At 43.6% G+C, this 19,810-nt stretch overlaps 1 protein-coding gene across 6 annotated transcripts in view; it reads right to left on the bottom strand.

Moving 5' to 3' along the window:
* Positions 1 to 19,810, bottom strand: part of SUSD4 (sushi domain containing 4) — a 132,882-nt gene that overhangs the window by 21,297 nt on the left and 91,775 nt on the right. For 5 of the 6 annotated variants that reach the window (XM_048843291.2, XM_048843294.2, XM_048843290.2 and 2 more), the window contains one exon: positions 19,595 to 19,783. The exons of the other annotated variant lie outside the window; for it this stretch is intronic. In XM_048843291.2, coding sequence (XP_048699248.1) covers positions 19,595 to 19,783 — 189 coding nt within the window. The remainder of the gene's footprint in view (positions 1 to 19,594; positions 19,784 to 19,810) is intronic. 6 annotated transcript variants of the gene reach the window in all.

Genomic DNA, 19,810 nt, shown 5'->3' with positions numbered 1-19,810 from the left:
TTATAACGTATCAAAGATGGATGTACATCCAAGCCGAACAACTAGAACCAAATTCATTTTCTGAAGCTCACTGTAAAATACCCAGGGCTAGATTCTGTGCTGCGTCTCCTGGGAGAGACAGTGCAGAAGGCCCAGGGAAAGGAGGCAAGGGTGGTTGCTCCACCTTATGGCAGCCTCTACAGATGCCCCTGGGCTGCTCTGCCATTCAGAATCCTCATAGCATTCTGCACCCCTCCCCCCCACCTCAGGGCCTTCCAAGGAGCAGCTGCAGCATGGGGCCACTTACAGCTTAGACCAGAGGGGGGCATGACCCTCCTGCCCAGGCCCTGAGCTCCTGGCCCCGGAGGCTAGCCCCCGGCCCCTCCCCTGCTGTTCCTCCTCCCCCGCAGCCTCAGCTCACTGCGCTGCTGGCGCAATGCTCTGGGCGGCAGGGCTGTGAGCTCTTGCCGGGCAGCGCAGCTGCAGAGCCGTGGCCTGACCCGGTGCTCTGAGCTGCGCAGTGGCGGGGCTGGCTCCAGCCGGGCGGCACGGCTGCCTGTCCTGGCGCTCTGGGCAGCCCGGCTGTAGCGCCGCCAGCCATTGGTGCTCCAAGCAGCACGGTAAGGGGGCAGGGAGCGGGGGTGGGGGGGTTGGATAGAGGGCAGGGGAGTTTGGGGTGGCGGTCAGGGCGTGGGCGTGTGGATAGGGGTCTGGGCGGTCAAAGGGCAGGGAACAGGGGGGTTGAATGGGAGCAGGAGTCCCTGGGGGGCAGTCAGGAAGGAGGGGGGGTGTTGGATGGTGTGGCGGAGTGCAGTCAGGGGCAGGGATTCTGGGGGCAGTCAGGAATGAGAGGAGGGGTTGGATGGGGCAGGGGTTCCGGGGGGGCAGTCAGGAATGAGAGGAGGGGTTGGATGGGGCAATGGGGGGCAGTCAGGGGCGGGATGTCCGGGTGTGGTCGGGGGACAAGGAGGAGGGTCCAGGCCATGCCTGGCTGTTTGGGGAGGCACAGCCTCCCAGAACCGGCCCTCCATACAATTTCGGAAACCCGATGTGTCCCTCAGGCCAAAAAGTTTGCCCACCCCTGGCTTAGACGCTACAGAAGTTGATGGTATTCACTCAGAACAGCTTCCTACTCATTGTGGACAAGTGGATTTGCCCACAGGATGTTAACCTATTCCTATGTTTTTGGCATTGCTAACTTCAGGAGGGATTCTGGGCATTCACATAACTCCAAGTAACCTTAAATGGGGAAGCAAGAGAGATGTAGTGTTACGCTTTTTAAAGTTACAGACTGGAAGCTGACGTGTTACAATTAACAGAACACAACAATTTAGTTCCTTAAACTGCAGGGGTCAGAGTTTTGTGGGCATGATCACACAGTTATTTTTCATCCTGGATGGTATGCTTAGTCTTTGGGCTACTGCTAAATGGTAGGAAAATTATTCAAGCTTTGCCTTGACTTTCACACTCGAGACTGACAAAAAGAGCACTATTATCTGTTGATCCAGGGCATTTCAGAAGCCCATCTTCTGCCTTCGAATCAGAATCTGAATCAAATAATATGTTTTTCCTCTCGTTAGCAGCCTGGCTCCTGTGTTAGACTACCAGCTGCTTTTCTGTCTGTGCTAGGTTACCTTCTGAACATCCCTGTGCATGGCCTGATTTTTAATGTTTCATATGGGGCACATCATCAAAACGTAGGTGCTTTTAACAAAAATAGCATTTGTTCTAGATGTGCTGTGCATCCCTGCTTTTTTTTTTTTAAAGGTTGAAAAAGAATTAAGATCAGTCTTTATAACGAGGCCAGTGCAAGTAAAAGCTGCAGTGGGCAAAGAGCAGGGAAAGCACTTTTTCGCATTTCGCTTAGATAATAATGGAGATCTGAAACATCCTGGCATGCCTGCAAAGTGCATACCATCTGTGCACAAATCAGGAGAGAGAAGAACCTTTCCTGCCCTTCCTGTTTGTCATGCTCATACACACTGTGCCACACCAACAAGCTGGATACTTGAAATCCAGCCATCTGCATTTCTTCCCTTCCACGAGCAGTCTTAGTCTTCCCCAGTGTACGGGAAAGGCAACCAGACTTCACATTAACTAAATTGACGTTAAGATGCTACTCTACTACTGTATTGTCAGCAAAACTCCTTCCCTCTCTATAATTAATGTGAAGCAGATGGCAACAGAAAAACAAGGTGATTTTCACATTTGTTCCACAGTGACCAGATAATCACTATTTATTTTATCGTGAAGGAGGCACACAGAAAACCTCAGTCTCCTAAACATATGTTCCATTACCTTCCCCAAGGCTTATCATCCTGTCATAGGCTTTGGAAATCAAGGAGGAAGAGCATTACTTACCTTCCAGATTGGTCCACATTACCAGAGTGTAATGGAAGTTATTAGTTCCCCATTCACAGGAAACGAGAGCGGGCTATTCAATACAGACTTCCTCTAATCTACCATCCTGAAAGAGGGACTCTAACCTCCCTGAGAGGAGCATTTGAGAGGCAATGTGCTAATCTTTCCCATCTTCTTCATCCTGGCCCACTAATTCTCTCTCTAATGATACTCCCCAGCAGACAAGAAGCAGGTGGCCCCTTTAAAGGTTAGGCTGGCCACTAGAGAGGAGACTTGAGCCAGGAGATCTAGTCATTTTTCACCAGGATACTCAGAACCATTATTGCCAGTGTGAAGTTTTGCCCCATCCCAGCCACCCTGCATATCAGACTTCAATGTAGGGGTGGATTGGCTCTAGTGAGCGTAGAGTGCAGCTGCTCCAAAGAGGCATTCACTCAAGAGAGGGCAGGTGGAAGGGGGGGAGCAGTGCCGATACAATCTGCCCAGGAGTGATGCTGAAGGAGCCTCTCTCTCCCAGGTGGCCTGACCCAATTACTCCAGAATGGCGCCACCCACTTTTGGTTGGCTCCAGGATGCTGGTAGAGCAAAGTGTCTCTTAAATATTGACTCAAAGGCGATTACCCCACATCACAGTGTAAACATCTGCACAATTTGAAAAATAAGGTTTTAAAGGTAACCTATAAAGGAAACAAAATATGATGTTTGTGCCCATTTCTGCTTCTTTATGAATATTGCCACTAAAAAACATTTCACTAACAACAGTGCCACCTCCACTCAGTCAAACGCCCAGTGAAGGGATCGTTCTTTAACAAATGTGCACAATCCAGTATCTAGTCTATCTGACAGACTCGGCTACTCCACAAATAACTACCACGCACTCCAACATGTGCCCCACACACACACACACACACACAGAGTATTACTCACACTTTCACTACAACACAAAGCCTTAACTCCAACCTAATATTCCCCTATTATAACATATCACTACAGAAATTACTGCACTGCCTATATCTTCATATTTAATGGAAGGGGCATAGGTGTCAGAATCTTTCATAAAGAGCCTTTTTTCTTCTAAGAATTTGTCAGGAGTATGTGGTAACAAGAAAAAAACAAAACAAAACAGCCAGTTACTTCAATTTTAGTCTTTAGTCTCATGATATCATTCAACCAGTTCTCCACAAAGACTTCTGGAGAAAAAAATCAGTAGCCAAGAACTAATATGTCTAATGCAAAAACAAGCACGAAAAAATATCTTTTTTCAGAGCTGGAAAGGGGAGGAATGGAAATACTTTATGCAGTATAAATAAGCAAAAAAGTGCACTATTTCTATTATTTTGCATCACTTAAGTTATAGGATCATGAAAATCATAGAATCATAGAATATCAGGGTTTGAAGGGACCTCAGGCGGTCATCTAGTCCAACACCCTGCTCAAAGCAGGGCTAATCCCGAACTAAATCATCCCAGCCAGGGCTTTGTCAAGCCTCTCCTTAAAAACCTAAGGAAGGAGATTCCACCACCTCCCTAGGTAACCCATTCCAGTGCTTCACCACCCTCCTAGTGAAAAAGTTTTTCCTAATATCCAACCTAAACCTCCCCCACTGCAACTTGAGACCATTACTCCTTGTTCGGTCATCTGGTACCACTGAGAACTGTCTATATCCATCCGCTTTGGAAACCCCTTTCAGGTAGTTGAAAGCAGCTATCAAATCCCCCCTCATTTCTTCTCTTCCGCAGACTAAACAATCCCAGTTCCCTCAGCCTCTCTTCATAAGTCTTCACCAGCCCCCTAATCATTTCTGTTGCCCTCTGCTGGTCTCTTTCCAATTTTTCCACATCCTTCTTATAGTGTGGGGCCCAAAACTGGACACAGTACTCCTGATGAGGCCTCACCAATGCTGAATGGAGGGGAATGATCATGTCTCTCGATCTGCTGGCAGTGCTCCTACTTATACAGCCCAAAATACCATTAACTTCTTGGCAACAGGGGCACACTGTTGACTCATATCCAGCTTCTTGTCCACTGTAAACCCCTAGGATCTTTTCTGTAGAACTGCTGCTTATCCACTTGGTCCCTAGTCTGTAGCAGTGCATGGGATTCTTCTGTCTTAAGTGCAGGACTCTCACTTGTTGAACCTCATCAGATTTCTGTTGGCCCAATCCTCTAATTTGTCTAGGTCCCTTTGTATCCTATCCCTACCCTCCAGCGTATCTACCACTCCTCCCAGTTTAGTGTCATCTGCAAACTTGCTGAGGGTGCAATCCACACCATCCTCCAGATCATTTATGAAGATATTGAACAAAACTGGCCCCAGGACCAACACTTGGGGCACTCCACTTGATTTAATTAATTAAATTTAAAACATCTTTCATTCTCACCTGCAAAATAAAAATATCTCAAATTATATACAAGTCCCTCCCCAACTCACTACATAGTCTGACACTGGTAGGAGAGCAGATTTATTCTCAGACTCAGCTGGTCTGCAACTTGTTGAGAGCTGGAGAACAGAGGAAACCGCAGGCCCAGTTGCTTAAAAAACAAGTACTATAAAACCACAATGATCTAGATCAGCTTCATAAACCATAATTTACTTCTAATCAGTCTCTCATGAAACAGGATTAGAGCAGGAAGCTTTATTAAAGTTCCTATTAATCATGACAATAAATTAACAATTTCCTATTTGCAAATGGAAAACACTGCCAGGGTCACAAAAAGAGTCTCTACTAAGAGTAGGCATTCCAGATGCAAAGTGGGGCTCATTTGCATTCCAGTACCCAGAATGCATTTCCAGTGTACACACAGCTATGTAGCTGTGTATTAGCTATAACGGGACAAACTGAAAAGTTCTTGTGCCTCTGGAATTTGTGCTTTGACACTGAAGAGGTGCTTTCAAGGAATTTTTCAGATTGTCCCTCCCCGACAGAGCAAAAACAACACTGAATCAAACTAATCCCTAACAACAAATAAATCACCACAAACAGTAAAGGCTATAGCATAAAGACTTCAGATACAACTTAAAGTGACAGAGGTATGAGGCGATCACACTGATCATGGGAAGCAGTTAACAGGCACAAAGAAGAATCTTGCAGAGGGTATGATGGCGTCTCCATCCCATACAAGGCCTGAGCAGGTTAAAAAGGGCCAATTAACCTGAAAGGCTGCATCTAGAGGAGAGCCAGGGACTGATGAAGCCCACTTAGGGGAGGAGCTGGGCAAGGCTCATAAAGAAAGAGGATGGCAGGGGGAGGCTCTGCAGTCACTACCTGCAGGGGAGGGGAGTTGGCAGAAGACAAAGGAGAAGGTCTAGGAAGAGAATAAACCCTGGAATCCTCCCTTGGACTATAGACTCTGGCAAGAACCCGAAAGGGGGTGAAATAGCCACAAGGAGTAGAGGAAGCTTCACTGGTAACCCCTGGGAGCCAGAGTTGGAAAAGAAAAGTAGGAAAGAGCCCAGGGAAACAGCAACAAGTCGGAGCAGGAGCAGACAGTGGTTGCTGGGCATAGAGTCCTTGGGCTGGAATGCGGAATAGTGTCGGGGGGTCTGGGTTCCCCTATGAGCCACTGAGGAAGTGACACAGTCTGACCAGCAGATCAGAAGTCTGCCTGAGACCGTTTGTCCAGAGGGATACACAGGAAGGGGCACTCTATAGTGACCTACCCCCAGGACAAAGCCACAAAGAGAGAGCACCCCAAATCCAGAGAGAGAGAGACACACACACACACACACACACACACTCTACAGATGGGCAACTGAAGGAGGGGGCGTCAGACTGGTCAAGAGCTAATCCCCCGATGAGCCACAAGAAGGCACCGCAGCAGTGAGTAGTAAATTCCATCACAGAAGGCTGAACATGCAAGAATAATATGCAATTGGATAGCACCTTTCATCCTAAGATCTCTCTAGCGTCTACAAACACCAGCCAATTAAGCCTTACAACATTGTGTGTATATTTTACATTTGAATAAAAGAAACACAGAAGAGTTAAGCAACTGGTTGAGGGTTACACAGCAAATCAGTGGTAGAATCCTGGTCTCTTGACACCCAGCTATTTGCTCTAGGCACTAGACCAAAATGTCTTAATTCTGTGTAATCTCCACGAACATCTGTTTGAGTACAAATTGTAAGATTCAGAGAAAAACTAGCTACATTAATACAGCACAGCAAGTTGAGAGTTCACATGGTGAGCAGCATTTTTCACCTTGCAGGAATTGCGAAATGAGTTGAATAATTAAGTTTTTAATGAAAACCTGCTTTTCTGGTTTGCCTCCAACAAATTTCTTGTTGAAAATTGGTATCAATGTGACACCAATGGCATGAGACTAAGTGAAAGATTACAAAACCGGTTCCCATTGTGTTTTTATAATAGTTTCACACTGAAATAACTTTCAGTCCTCCTTTAACAATCACTCCCCTTCCCTGTGACTCGAGGTACAAATAATGGGTTCAGTTCTGCAAGTCCCCACTCAGACAAAACTCCCACTGAACTTTCAGACTGGCCTCTATGGTTGTCTGTCATAACCATACAGCTAAGGGTAGCCTAGAATTCTTCTTTACTTGTAAGGAGTTAAGAAGATCAAATAACCTGGTTGGCGCCTGACCAAAAGGACCAAGGGGGAAAGAAGATACTTTCAAATCTGGGGAGGGGGAGACTTTGTTTGTGCTTTTTGTTGGGTGTTCTCTCTCCTGGGACTGAGAGAGGCCAGGCCGAAATCCATCTCCTCCAACCAATCCTGAACCAGTCTCTAATATTACAAAAATAGTAAGTAAAGCCAGACAAGGCGTGTTAGATTATATTTTGTTTTAGCTTGGGAGTTTTCCCTTTGCTAGAACGAGGTTTGTTCCTGTTTTTTGTAACTTTGAACTAAGCCTAGAGGGAGTTCCTCTGTGTTTGTGAATCTTTTGTCACCCTGTAAAGTTATCTTCCATCTTGATTTTACAGAGGTGATTCTTTTACCTTTACTTTAAATAAAATTCTTCTTTTAAGAACCTGATTGATTTTCAGTGTCCTAAGACCGGGGGGGGGGGGGGGGGCGGAGGGAGTGGAGATAAATCTGTGCTCACTTTGTAACTAATTAGTTAGGATATTATTCTCAAGCCTCCCCAGGAAAGGGAGTGTAAGGGCTTGGGGGGATATTTTGGGGGAGATAGGGCTCCAAGTGGCCCTCCCTGAATGTTTGTTTAAATCACTTGGTGGTGGCAGCATACCGCCCAAGGACAAAAAGGATTTGTGCCTTGGGGAATTTTTAACCTAAACTGGTAGAAATAAACTCAGGGGGTCATTCATGCAGGTCCCCATATCTGTACCACAGAGTTCAGAGTGGGGAGGGAACCCTGACCTGGTGGCAGTGCGGTGGGATCATTTTGAACCAAAAGCACAGAGCTTAGGATTTTAAAAGGACAAAAAAATTTTTTTTTCCTTTTGGCTGCTTGGAAGCAGGGAGGTTTTAAGCTGAGAGCACCTGGAGTTGTTCTTTTTCTCTGCCTGAGGGCAGGGTAGTTAACCTCCTGCAAGAAAATTCACATGCTAAAACAAAAGATAATCTAATACGCCTTGTCTGGCTTTACTTACTATTTTTGTAATATTAGAGACTGGTTCAGGATTGGTTGGAGGAGATGAATTTCGGCCTGGCCTCTCTCAGTCCTAGGAGAGAGAACACCCAACAAAAAGCACAAACAAAGCCTCCCCCTCCCCAGATTTGAAAGTATCTTCTTTCCCCATTGGTCCTTTTGGTCAGTTGCCAACCAGGTTATTTGAGCTTTTTAACTCCTTTACAAGTAAGGAGGAATTCTAGGCTACCCTTAGCTGTATGGTTATGACACAATCATTAGTAATACAACCATTTACAGAAGAGCAACCAGAGAAATGCTGATCTTAATTAAACTTTGTAGTTTCAAATACATTTCACAGTTTATACATGGCAAGGCACACTCCTTCTGATATTTTGCACAGAGGTGATAACCTAAACAAGTGCAGCTTTCATTTAAACAAATTTTTGTCATGATCTTGCTGAGGTGCTAGGGAGTTGATGACACAACACTTTGCAAGATGGGGCCCATTTATTTATTTATTTAAGAGAAATGAGCTGAATCATGTTTGAATACATTTATGCTGTGCTAGGAGCGCATGGCTGTTTGGAGCACTGGGGTTGCAATTACAGTAAGTACTGTGTTAGTTGGTCACAACATTACTTACCTTCTGTGGGTTTTTTTCCCCTTCTGTAAACATGTACCCCAATGAACCTCTCCGAACGATGATGCATTGTCTCTTTAAAACCTCCAGGGCCAGACATTCAATACCTGGTCTTGCTATTCAGGCTCAAAATGTGTTGGTGCAAATAATTTGTGGGTTTGAGTTTAATTGGATATTCATAATTATTTGCATGTGTAATTGATGTCATTTAGGCATCTGACTACCTGAATTGCAGCTACAATCAGCTACCGTACTTAGGTGTCCAAACAACATCAACTGCATCCACAATCATGGGCAGGAGTCTAGACTGGATCCCTGTTCCAAATCAGGCCTTTAATTTGCTACTGATGTCAAAAAGGATATTCCAGGAAGCCCATCTTTCTGGGCCAGTGCTTTCTGCCATGCGTGATGGATGCGGAGCTGAAATAATTTATGAATGCTGAATATTGACCTGTGCAGACTGTTTGTGGTTTTAAATCCTTTTTCCTCTAAATGCGTTGTTCCTACCTAGTGAAATAAACAGTGCTTTAGTTTTAAGAAAGCTACAGGTCACTATATACATTAGTGGTCAGAGTTCCTAAGGGAAGGACCACAGGTGCTGAAACCAGCCAGATCTGCTGAGTAAGCATGACTCAGGCACAGGGTACTGTAGTCCAGGATCTGGTCAAAGAGTAGAGGACTGCATGATTCTGCCTCAGGAGAGGTAAATGCACAAGGCCTGAGGAATGCACTCAGAGACACCAGGAAGGAAAGAGAGGTGCAGCTCAGAGCCTTGCAACCTGACGGAATCTGACTACAAGTGTTGGGTCTGAAAACAACCTGAACCTCTTGGACTTGGGTCAGGTAGGCTCCGATCACCTCTGCCTGCCTGTGGGGTTTGGGTAGCAGAGGTTAAGTGCCTTGCTTCTGCTGGCTGCCACTGCCTTCCTACACTGTGGAGCACAGTGTTGACGCAGTGCCAGTCACTCCACAACATATGCAATGCAGCAAGGCAGGAGTGGGGCACACAGCCACTGCTGTGCCAATTCCACAGGCAGGAGGGGGTCAGAGACAGACTGCGGGCATGGGAAGTCCCTACCAGGCTGAGCCTCTAGGATGAGGTGGTGGCTCTGACACAAAATTGGGGAAGATGTCAGGTTTGGGTCAGTTCTGAAAACGACCTGGGTACTCTTGGGTCTGCTGTGCTTGGCTTGGGCTTTAGAATTAGACCAGAGCAGACTAATGCAGTAATCTCTATGAGACATCACCATACAAGGCCAGGGTAATATCAGAGTTCTAGTGACATAATTCTAATTCCAGCCCTTTGTTTGCTTACAGTCTCCTCTATTAACTAGTTGAGTTTGAACCTTTGACTCCTGCCTGAAAAGCGAACAAACCAATTTAGCATGTAATATATATTTTAGATTCTATAGGCATAGTGAGAGGGCCAGATCTTCAGCTAGTGCTAAGCAGCATAACTTCAATGACTTGCAGTCAAAGGGGTTGCACCGATTTCCACTCGCTGAGGAGCAGGCCCAGTGATCGCAGTAAGTGGACTGTAAATCAATAAATATGTCCTTGATGCACAAAGTAATATTTCTCTCTCCGATGACATAGCGTAGTGCTCTTGTTCTGTTAGAGGTGCACTGTCAGATAACATTTAAAAATTCAATATAAGACCGCCCTGAGGGAGAAACTTGATCTGCTTTCCCCTGTCTAATCCTTCACACATTTGCAACACCATGGATAAAATGTATCATCCATCTGTGGACAAATGTGAATTATGAGGGCAGGAAATTATGGTTTCATGAAAATTCTGATGTCTAGCTGATTTGGGAAAGGCTAAGGAGTTTCTGCAAAGAATGCAGGTGACACAGCAGGTGTAAAATGGTGATTTGTTTCAACTTGATCCATAGGAATGTCATAGTAAAAGACCAAAAAAGGAACAAATGGATATAAACTGGCCACCAGGAAATTTAGACTAGAAATTAGACAAAGGTTTCTAACCATCAGAGGAGTGAAGTTTTGGAATAGCCTTCCAAGGGAAGCAGTGGGGGCAAAAGATCTATCTGGCTTTAAGATTAAACTCGATAAATTTATGGAGGAGATGGTATGATGAGATAACATGGTTTTGGTAATATTCATGGTAAATAGGCCCAATGGCCTGTGATGGAATATTAGATGGGGTGGGATCTGAGTTACCCAGGAAAGAATTTTCTGTAGTATCTGGCTGATGTATCTTGCCAACATGCTCAGGGTTTAGCTGATCGCCATATTTGGGGTCGGGAAGGAATTTTCCTCCAGGGCAGATTGGAAGAGGCCTGGAGGTTTTTCGCCTTCCTCTGTAGCATGGGGCACGGGTCACTTGCTGGAGGATTCTCTGCTCCTTGAAGTCTTTAAACTATGATTTGAGGACTTCAATAGCACAGATATAGGTGTGAGGTTTTTTGTAGGAGTGGTGGGTGAAATTCTGTAGCCTGCATTGTGCTGGAGATCAGACTAGATGATCATAATGGTCCCTTCTGACCTAAATATCTATGGATCTATGAATAAGTTGTTCTTTTGCCTTTCTTGCAATGCTACGAACAATGCAGGGTGCATCAACTTCAAGACAATGAAGATGAAAAAACATTTCTTCAATGCAAAGAACGTGCAGTCATTTGAAATGTAATAACATTGTTTCACAGATTAATCATTTTCCCCAAATTAGGATTGTAGATTCAGTTAATTTAAAAATAAGAAGCACCATTTCCTTTACATTTTTCAACTAACCAGGCCATCTTCCTAGATAAATGAAGTAGGGATCAGGTCGCCATTGGTGTGAATGGAAGCCTTCCTGGGTGGTTGGGAATCAGGTTGAGGTCACAAGACAGGGTGGTGTGTCTAATGTGGGAGAAGAGATTACCCAGACCTTTAATAATTCTGGACAATACCAGGTAAGCAAAAATGGAGAATCCCTTTACTGGGGGATGAAAGGTTGATATGGCAGCCAGGTGTACCTTGGCTGAACTGATGGACAACCTAGATGTCTTCAGATCCAATGGGTAATCTAGGATGAGGGAAAGGGGAACCAATTCCAGCTAGAGATGCAATGGACAAATGGATTGCACCATTGGACAATTTTTAAAAAATATTTCTGCAGGGAAGAAGTGCAGGTTGATGTTTTTCTGCTGTTTAATAACTCCTGCTGCACATCCATAGAGCAGGAAACCTCTGTTCCTGAGAGCCATCCAGGAGTCACACCCTGAGGTGTAGAACCACCAAGCTGGGGCGAAGCATGCAACCCACATCCTGAGACAGGAGAAGAGGAATGGTTGGGAGCTTGATTAACGGTTGGATATTTTGTTGAAGCAGGTAAGGGTAATAAGCTTGTCTCGGCCAGGTAGGTACTCTGAGAATAACTCTGGCTTTGTCCTGCCTGATCTTGTTCAATACCCCTAGAATTAGGGGCATTGGGGGAAAGGCGTAGAACAGACCCTTCCTCCAAGGTAGAAAAAGGCCGTCCCGCAAGGAGTGGTGAACCAGGCCCCCGACCTTGACCAGAAGAGGGGACACTTCCTGTTCTCGGAGGTGGTGAAAATATCGATCTCTGGCATATGCTGTGGAGAACCTGAGTGTCCAGCTCCAAGTCATTGTCGAGGTAGATCACTGAAATCTGGATATGGTGGGCTATGCACCAGTTCCAGAGCTTTATAGCTTTGGTGCACAAGGAAGGGGATTTTGTTCCTCTTTGCTTGTTGATGTAAAACATGCAGGACACTTTGTCCATCATGACCCTGAATGCTTTGTCATTAGGAAATGGAGGCAAGAGTTCCTGACCACCCTGACTTCCAACAGGTTGATGTGGAGACTGGTTTCATGGACTGTCCATCTGCCCTGATTCCTGAGGGTATTGCGATGGGCACCCAATCTTAACAATGAGATTGCTGGAGTCATTGATGGGCTTGAGTGACAGAAAGGAACACCTGCACAGATATGGAGTTCTGTGCATGCAAAGGGACCATCACTGCCCTGTCCAAGGTGTCCCTGTTTGGAGCATAGGCAGTTCTGAGCCAACCCTGGAAGCAGCAGAACCATAGCCTTGTGTAATTGGTCACAAAAGGTAAAAGCTGCCACATGGCTCAAGACAGCTTTTTATTGTGGTCCGAGAGCTTCCCTGAATTGTCGCTACCAGTCCTGACAAGGTCACAAATCTGTCTAAAGGGAGATATGCTCTGGCTGTCACTGAGTCCAAGAATACCCCTATAAACTGCATCCCTTTGTACTGGTACTATTGTGGATTTCTTTATGTTCAGCTGGAGGCCCAACTCTTGGAACAGAGCGAGGGCCTTCTGGGTAGACAATAACATTGCTTCGAAGGAACAGCCCTTGAGTAGCCGTTCATCAAGGTACGGGAAGACCAGGATCTCTTCCTGCCAAAAGTAAACTGCCATTACTGCTAGAGCCTTTGAAAACACACCTGGGGCTGAGGATAGGCCGAAGGGGAGCACATGGTACTGGAAATGATCTTTGCCTATAGTGAATCATCGGTACTTCCTGTGTGATAGATGTATCAGAAGTAGACTTCTTGTAGGTCGTGGGCTGAAAACTAATCCCCTTTCTCTAGTAAAGGAATTATAGTTGCCAGAGTTACCACCCTGAACCTCTGAGGCATCACAAACTTATTCAGTTGTCTTAGATCTAAGATTGGCCTCCAATTTCCATCCTTCTTGGGTGGTAGGAAGTATTTTGAGTAGAAACTCCTGCCCTTGTAAGGGAAAGGGACCAGTTCTATTGCTCCTAGTTGGAGGAGAGATTCCATCTCTTGCCTTAGTGGAAGCTTGTGAGAGGGGTCCCTAAAGAAGGCTGGGGAAGGGGAGTGGAAGGTAGGGAGTGACATAAACTGGATGGTATAGCCTGATGTCATGACCTGCAAGACCTATTGGTCCACGGTGATTTGCTCCCAAGCCTGGACGAAATGGATACGACAGTCTCCAAAGCGAGGGAGGCAGGCTGAAGGGCACAACTGTAAATCCAGAAAAGTGAGAGAATTCAAACTCTTGACCAACCTATCAAAACTGCAGTTTAGATGACACCTGGGTGGTCATGTGGGAGGTTGGGGGAAACCTGTCTCTCTTTCTGGAGGGTTCTGCAGATCTACGGTACCCCAAGAACTGAACAGGGCATGAGCTTCTAAAACACTTCTTGCTCGTAGCTGTGTAAATGCCCAAGGTACATAGGGTAACCCTGAAGTCCTTCAATGTGTGCAGGGCATCATTCTTGTTCTCTGAGAAAAGCCTATGACCATCAAAGGGGAGGCCCTCTACAGCGTTCTGAACCTCCCTCAGAAACCACAAAAGTTAAAGCCATGACACCCTGCACATAACTACCACCGTAGAGATGGATCTGGCAGCAGCATCTAGGGATGTCTGGAGAGCCATTCAGGCTAGTAGCTGACCCTCCTCAACTACAGACTGGAATTGCTCCCTGCAGTCATATGGCAGCTATTCAATAAAGGCTGTGAGCTTGTTGTAATTAGTAAGGTTGTATTTGGTGACCGCTTGATAGTTTGCGATCCAGAGCTGCAGGGTTGCAGATGAGTAAGACTTTCCTCCAAAGAGATTCAGCCACTTTTGTTCCTTGTCATATCTCAAAAAGTACTGCCTACCCCGTTCATTCATTGCATCCACCACTAGGGAGTTAGGTGGGGGATGGGAAAATAAAAAGTGATAATCCTTAAGGGGTACGTAGTACTTATCTGTCCTTTTGCACACTGGTGAGGCAGCAGAGAAGGAAGTGAGGGCAGTTCCCCTGCGCACCCCTATATAGCCTCAGTGTCTGCCATAAAGAGGCATAAGACGATTTCTAGCTAGCAATGTCCGTTTGGCCTGCGTAATCTTCAATCAAGGGCTTGAGAGACACATGTGCACCTGAAGTGGGACCACAAAGGGCCACTACTTGAAGAAGAATTATAAGCAACTGAAAATAGAATCTTATAATGGCACGTGTTGAGCAACCTTAACTATGGCATTACCACCCTGCTCTGCCTATAACAAGTTTCCAGATCAGATGAACAGTGTGTGTGTAAAATACAAAACAGTTCCTAAACAGAGAGAGAGAGTGTGTGTGTGTGTAAAATATAAAACAGTTCCTAAACAGCTGCTGCATCCCTCCATGGAGGTGGCTGCATGTCAACACTGGATAAAGGAATTACCATACAATACATATGAAAAGGAACAATTAGGTTAATTATAAGAAAAATCTCCCTCCGACAGCCAGAGCTGTGAAACTGTGTCCCAAAGGATGTGGTGGAAGTCCATTGGAAACATTTAAAACTAGATTGGATTAAGCATTGGAAAAGTGTATTATAGGGAATAATCCTGCACTAGCAGTATGAAGATAGATTAGATGAACTAATAGTTTCTTTCCATTTCCAGTTACTTTGATTCTATATGTAAAGTATCTAAAATGCTTTGAGATTCCCACAGCTATAGCACTAAGTAAATTTTATAGTGTAGTATTAATTAAAAATGTTCATGCTACAGTTATAGCAGCAGAAAGGAAAGAAAAAGTCAAATATTTCCCTGTGTAACTCCACTGACTTCACTGGAGTTACACCAGCAATGTATTCGGCCTAAATAGTTTAGAAAGAGGCAAAATTCATAAGATTCACAGATATCATTTGTGTGATTACTCTGATGCCAGGCTCCATATGATCTGAAATTTGATGTTCAGATGGAGAATCAAATATAATGCAACCACAGAAACTGCCCAGGCAAGAAAAACTGTTTGTGCGTATGCAGCAGAAAGAGCAATTTTTGGTGCCCTCCTGGAACACTTCTACATCAATATTTTCCAAAATTAGAAACAATCATTGTTATGAAGTCTGGTACCACTCTGGAGAAAGGTTTACTAAAGAGCCCATAGCTTTTCTTTTTTTAAATTCAATCTGCATATTGTTGGAGCCTAGAGAAGAATGTATGTCAAAAACAGGAAGCTACAGGCAAAACTGCTTCCAGCAAAATATGAGCACTATAAAGATTTGGTAAAAGTTCCTAACAACTATTTGCTTTTAATCAATCTCTCATTAAAAGACCAGAACAGGTAATGTTATGAGAAAGACCAGAACAGGTAATGTTATGAGAATACATTTAGTATTGATCATGGAAATAAATAAAGAGACTAATTTGCTATTTGAATATCCCCTCTATGAAAAATGCTGGTGGGTAATACTGCAATATGAATACAGTTGTGATATATGGTAGGCATCTGTAAAGCGGAGCTGACATTGCTAAGTTCAACTGCAAGGTGCAGAAGGAGGAGCAACAAAAGAATAGCACAAGCATGTAAGGAGAAAATCAGAAAGGCACAAAATGAGTTACGCCCAGCAAGGGACATCAAAGGGAATAAGAGATTTTAAAAATACATTAGGACCAAGAGAAAGACAAAAGGAAAGCACAAGCCCTCTACTTAACGGGGAAGGAGAGCTAATAACTGATGACATCAAGAAGGCTGATGTGTTTAATGCCTATTTTGCTTGAGTCTTCACTAAAAACGGTAATAGTGACCAGATACTCAACTCAACTAATATTAACAACATGGGGGAAGGAACACAAGCCAATATAAGGAAAGCACAGGTTAAAGGATATTTAAATGAGTTGTATCATTCAAGTCAGCAAGGCCTGATGAAATTCATCATATGGTACTTTAGGAACCATCATAGGGTATTTAAGGTACTGAAGCAATCTTGGAACCACTAGCAATTATCTTTGAGAACTCATGGAGGACAGAAGAGGTTCCAGAGGATTGAAAAAGGGTAAATATAATATCTATCTTTGAAAAGGGGTACAAAGAGGACCCCAGTAAGTATAGACCAATCAGCTTAACTTCAATATCTGGAAAAGATACTGGAACAAATTATTAAACAATCAATTTGTAAGCACCTGGAGGATAACAGGATTATAAGGAAGAGCCAGCATGGATTTGTCAAAAATAAATCATGACAAAAATCAACCTAATTTCCTTCATCAGGGTTACTGGCCTAGTAGAGGAGGGGGAGAACAATAGATGTGAGGTATCTTATTTTAGTAAGGCTTTTGACACAGTCCCACATGACATTCTTGTAAGTGAATTAGGGAAGTGTGGTCTAGATTAAATTACTATAAAGTGGGTGCTCAAATTGTTGAAAGACTGTACTCGAAGTAGTTATCAATAGTTTGCTGTCAAACTGGGAGGGATCTCTAGTGGAGTCCTGCATGTGTCTGTCCTGGGTCTGGTACTATTCAATATTTTCATTAAATGACTTGGATAATGGAGTGGAGAATATGCTTATAAAATGTGCAAATGAAACCAAGCTGGGGGTGGGGTGGGGTTGCAAGCACTTTGGACAACAGGATTAGAATTCAAAAGGACCTTGACAAAATTGGAGAATTGGTCTGAAATCAATAACATGAAAGTCAGTAAAGACAAGTGCAAAGTATTTCACTCTGGAAGGAAAGATCAAATGCATAGCTACAAAATGGGGATAACTGGCTAAGTGGCAGTACTGCTGGAAAGGATCTGGCGTTTATAATGGATCACAAACTGAATGAGAGTCAACAATGTGATGCAGTTGCAAAAAAAGCTCATTATCATTCTGTGGTGTATTAACAGGAATGTTGTATGTAATACATGGGAGGTAACTGTCCCACTCCACGTGGCACTGGTGAGGCCTCTCTGCTGGAGTATCGTGTCCAATTCTGGGCACCACGCTTAAGGAAAGATGTGGACCAATTGGAGAGAGTCCAGAAGAGAGCAACAAAAGAGAGATACAAATCATAGAAAACTTGACCTGTGAGGAAAAGTTAAAAAAACTGGGCATGTTTAGTATTGAGAAAAGACTACTGAAAGGGGACTGGCTAAGAGTCTTCAACATTTCAACATATTATTATGGGCTGTACTAAAGAGGACTATGAGCAATTGTTCTCTATATCCACTAAAAATAGGATAAGAAGTAATGGTCTTAATCTGCAGTAAGGGAGATTTAGATTAGCTATTAGGAAAAGATTTGTAACCATAAGGATAGTTAAGCTCTGGAATGGGCTTTCAACAGAGGATGTGGAATCCCCATCATGGGAGGTTTTTAAGAACAGGTTGGACAAACACCTGTCAGGGATGGTCTAGGTTTACTCAGTCCTGCCTCAGAGCAAGGGACTGGACTTGATGACTGAGGTTCCCTCCAGCCCTATACGTCTATTATTCTATAATACTGGATAAAAAGGGTGGGAGTGCTGTTCACTGGTTGGAGAATTAGATGGAAGCAGGACCCCTGGAGTCTGACTCTTCTTGAATAAGTCACTTAGGCCAACATTTTCAAAAGTAAAAAGAAAAGGAGTACTTGTGGCACCTTAGAGACTAAACACATTTATTAGAGCATAAGCTTTCGTGAGCTACAGCTGAAGTGAGCTGTAGCTCACGAAAGCTTATGCTCTAATAAATGTGTTTAGTCTCTAAGGTGCCACAAGTACTCCTTTTCTTTTTGCAGATACAGACTAACACAGCTGCTACTCTGAAACCTGTCATTTTCAAATGTGAATACCTAAGTTGATTTACAGGTGCTGGATGGAACTTTACAAGTTCTGTGTGTTCCAGTTACACCGGTCCCACATGACACCTGAGAAATGAAGTTTTCAGCTATAAGACTCTGTCCTACCCATATGGAAAAAGAAAGGACCTAAAATCTCAAGATAACCCATTCTCGTACTATCTGAAACATTTGTGGTTTGTCCATCACCTGTATATATAAGGTTTCTACAAGTAATCACCGGGGAAAAAATTGGTCTTAATGTTACAACAGAACAACAAGTCCTGTGCCAAAAGCGATCATAAGGAAGGATGAGCTTGTGATTAAGGGACTGGATCAGGACTCAGGAGGTTTAGGTTCAATTCCCCACTCTGCCACAAACGTCCGGTGTGACCTTGGGCAAGGGACTTAATCGCTGTCTCATTCCCCATCTGTGAATTGGGGAGAATACTTCTTTGCCTCTCCTACCCTTTCTTTGACGTGTCTATTTAGACTACAAAATCTTCAGGGCAGGGATTCTCTCTTACTCTCTGTATATTTTTAAGAAGCCTACCACAATGGAGCTCTAGGTGCTAATATAATACAAATGATACATGCCCCCATTAAAGTTAATGGGAGTTTTGCCATGTACGTCGACGAGAGCTGGAACAGGTAGTTCAGACTGTCATCTGTGTTAAGTGAGCACAGGGAAATGACACATACAAAATTTTCAGGTTTCATACATTTGTGTTTGTGGGTTTTAATGCTCCTAACACATTAAAGACTTACTTCTGGCTAATCCTGCTTCATTTTGTAATTTCTTTTATGATATCCGACAGGCAGTCTCTTTCTAATAATTTTATCTGTAACATGTATTTCATGTACTACAAAAAATAAAAAGAAAGACGATTTATGCAGGGCTGTTTTGTGGTTAAATTTCTAGGATGTTAGATCAGAAAGTCAGTTCCTGAAGGTGGAACCCTTACATTGCAAAGACCTTTTAGAATTTTGAAAACTGGACTGTTAATTAAAAATAAGAAACACTCCAGTACTTTTGGGTACAACATCCAGTAATTTTTAATGCAGAATCATGCAGTATTAGATTTTGCATACACCTGGCACGCAGGCTGAAATGAAACTTGATACTTAATAGTATTTACAAATGCTTTTAGTTCAGAATGGTATGGTGCTGAAATCTTCAGCTACTCAGGTTGTCCTTATGTGAATATAGATTCATTAACTTTCTCAGCATTTCATTAGAAAGACAGCAGATTACATAGTTTTTTAGATTTTAAGTATAAACAGTCTTTGTTGTTACAAACTTCAGCTAGTATGATTACGATACTGACAGAGCAAACATTATGTAAGTAACTTTAACAGTTAAGCTATGCGATGTTCCAGATTACACAGTATACGTACAACAAAACAGGAGCTTGAATGGATGCACTTTGTACGTCCTCAGGAGGCAGTGGACAAAATGGAGCTAAAAATTGTAGCCCTAAGTTCAATTAAAATATATCATGTTAATTGTCCAAAATTAAAAACAAATAAGCTGTTTTACCTTCCACATCAAGGCACCTAGGTGAGCTATGTGACCAGATAAGGTTATACATGCACTCAAGGAACTTTGTCCCCTTTAGTTTATATCCAGGAAAGCACTGATAATATACCACTGTTCCTACTGGGAAGGAGGACTCGAACTCAGATATGTTAATGTAACTATGAGGAAGAACCAATGGCCTCAGGCAACCTGCAAATTAAGAAGAGGAAGGTATCT

Source organism: Caretta caretta, chromosome 3, assembly GCF_965140235.1.
Source record: "Caretta caretta isolate rCarCar2 chromosome 3, rCarCar1.hap1, whole genome shotgun sequence".
NCBI lineage: Eukaryota > Metazoa > Chordata > Testudines > Cheloniidae > Caretta > Caretta caretta.
The sequence above is the reverse complement of the archived record's forward strand: the minus strand, read 5'-3'. Positions and strand labels throughout refer to the sequence as shown.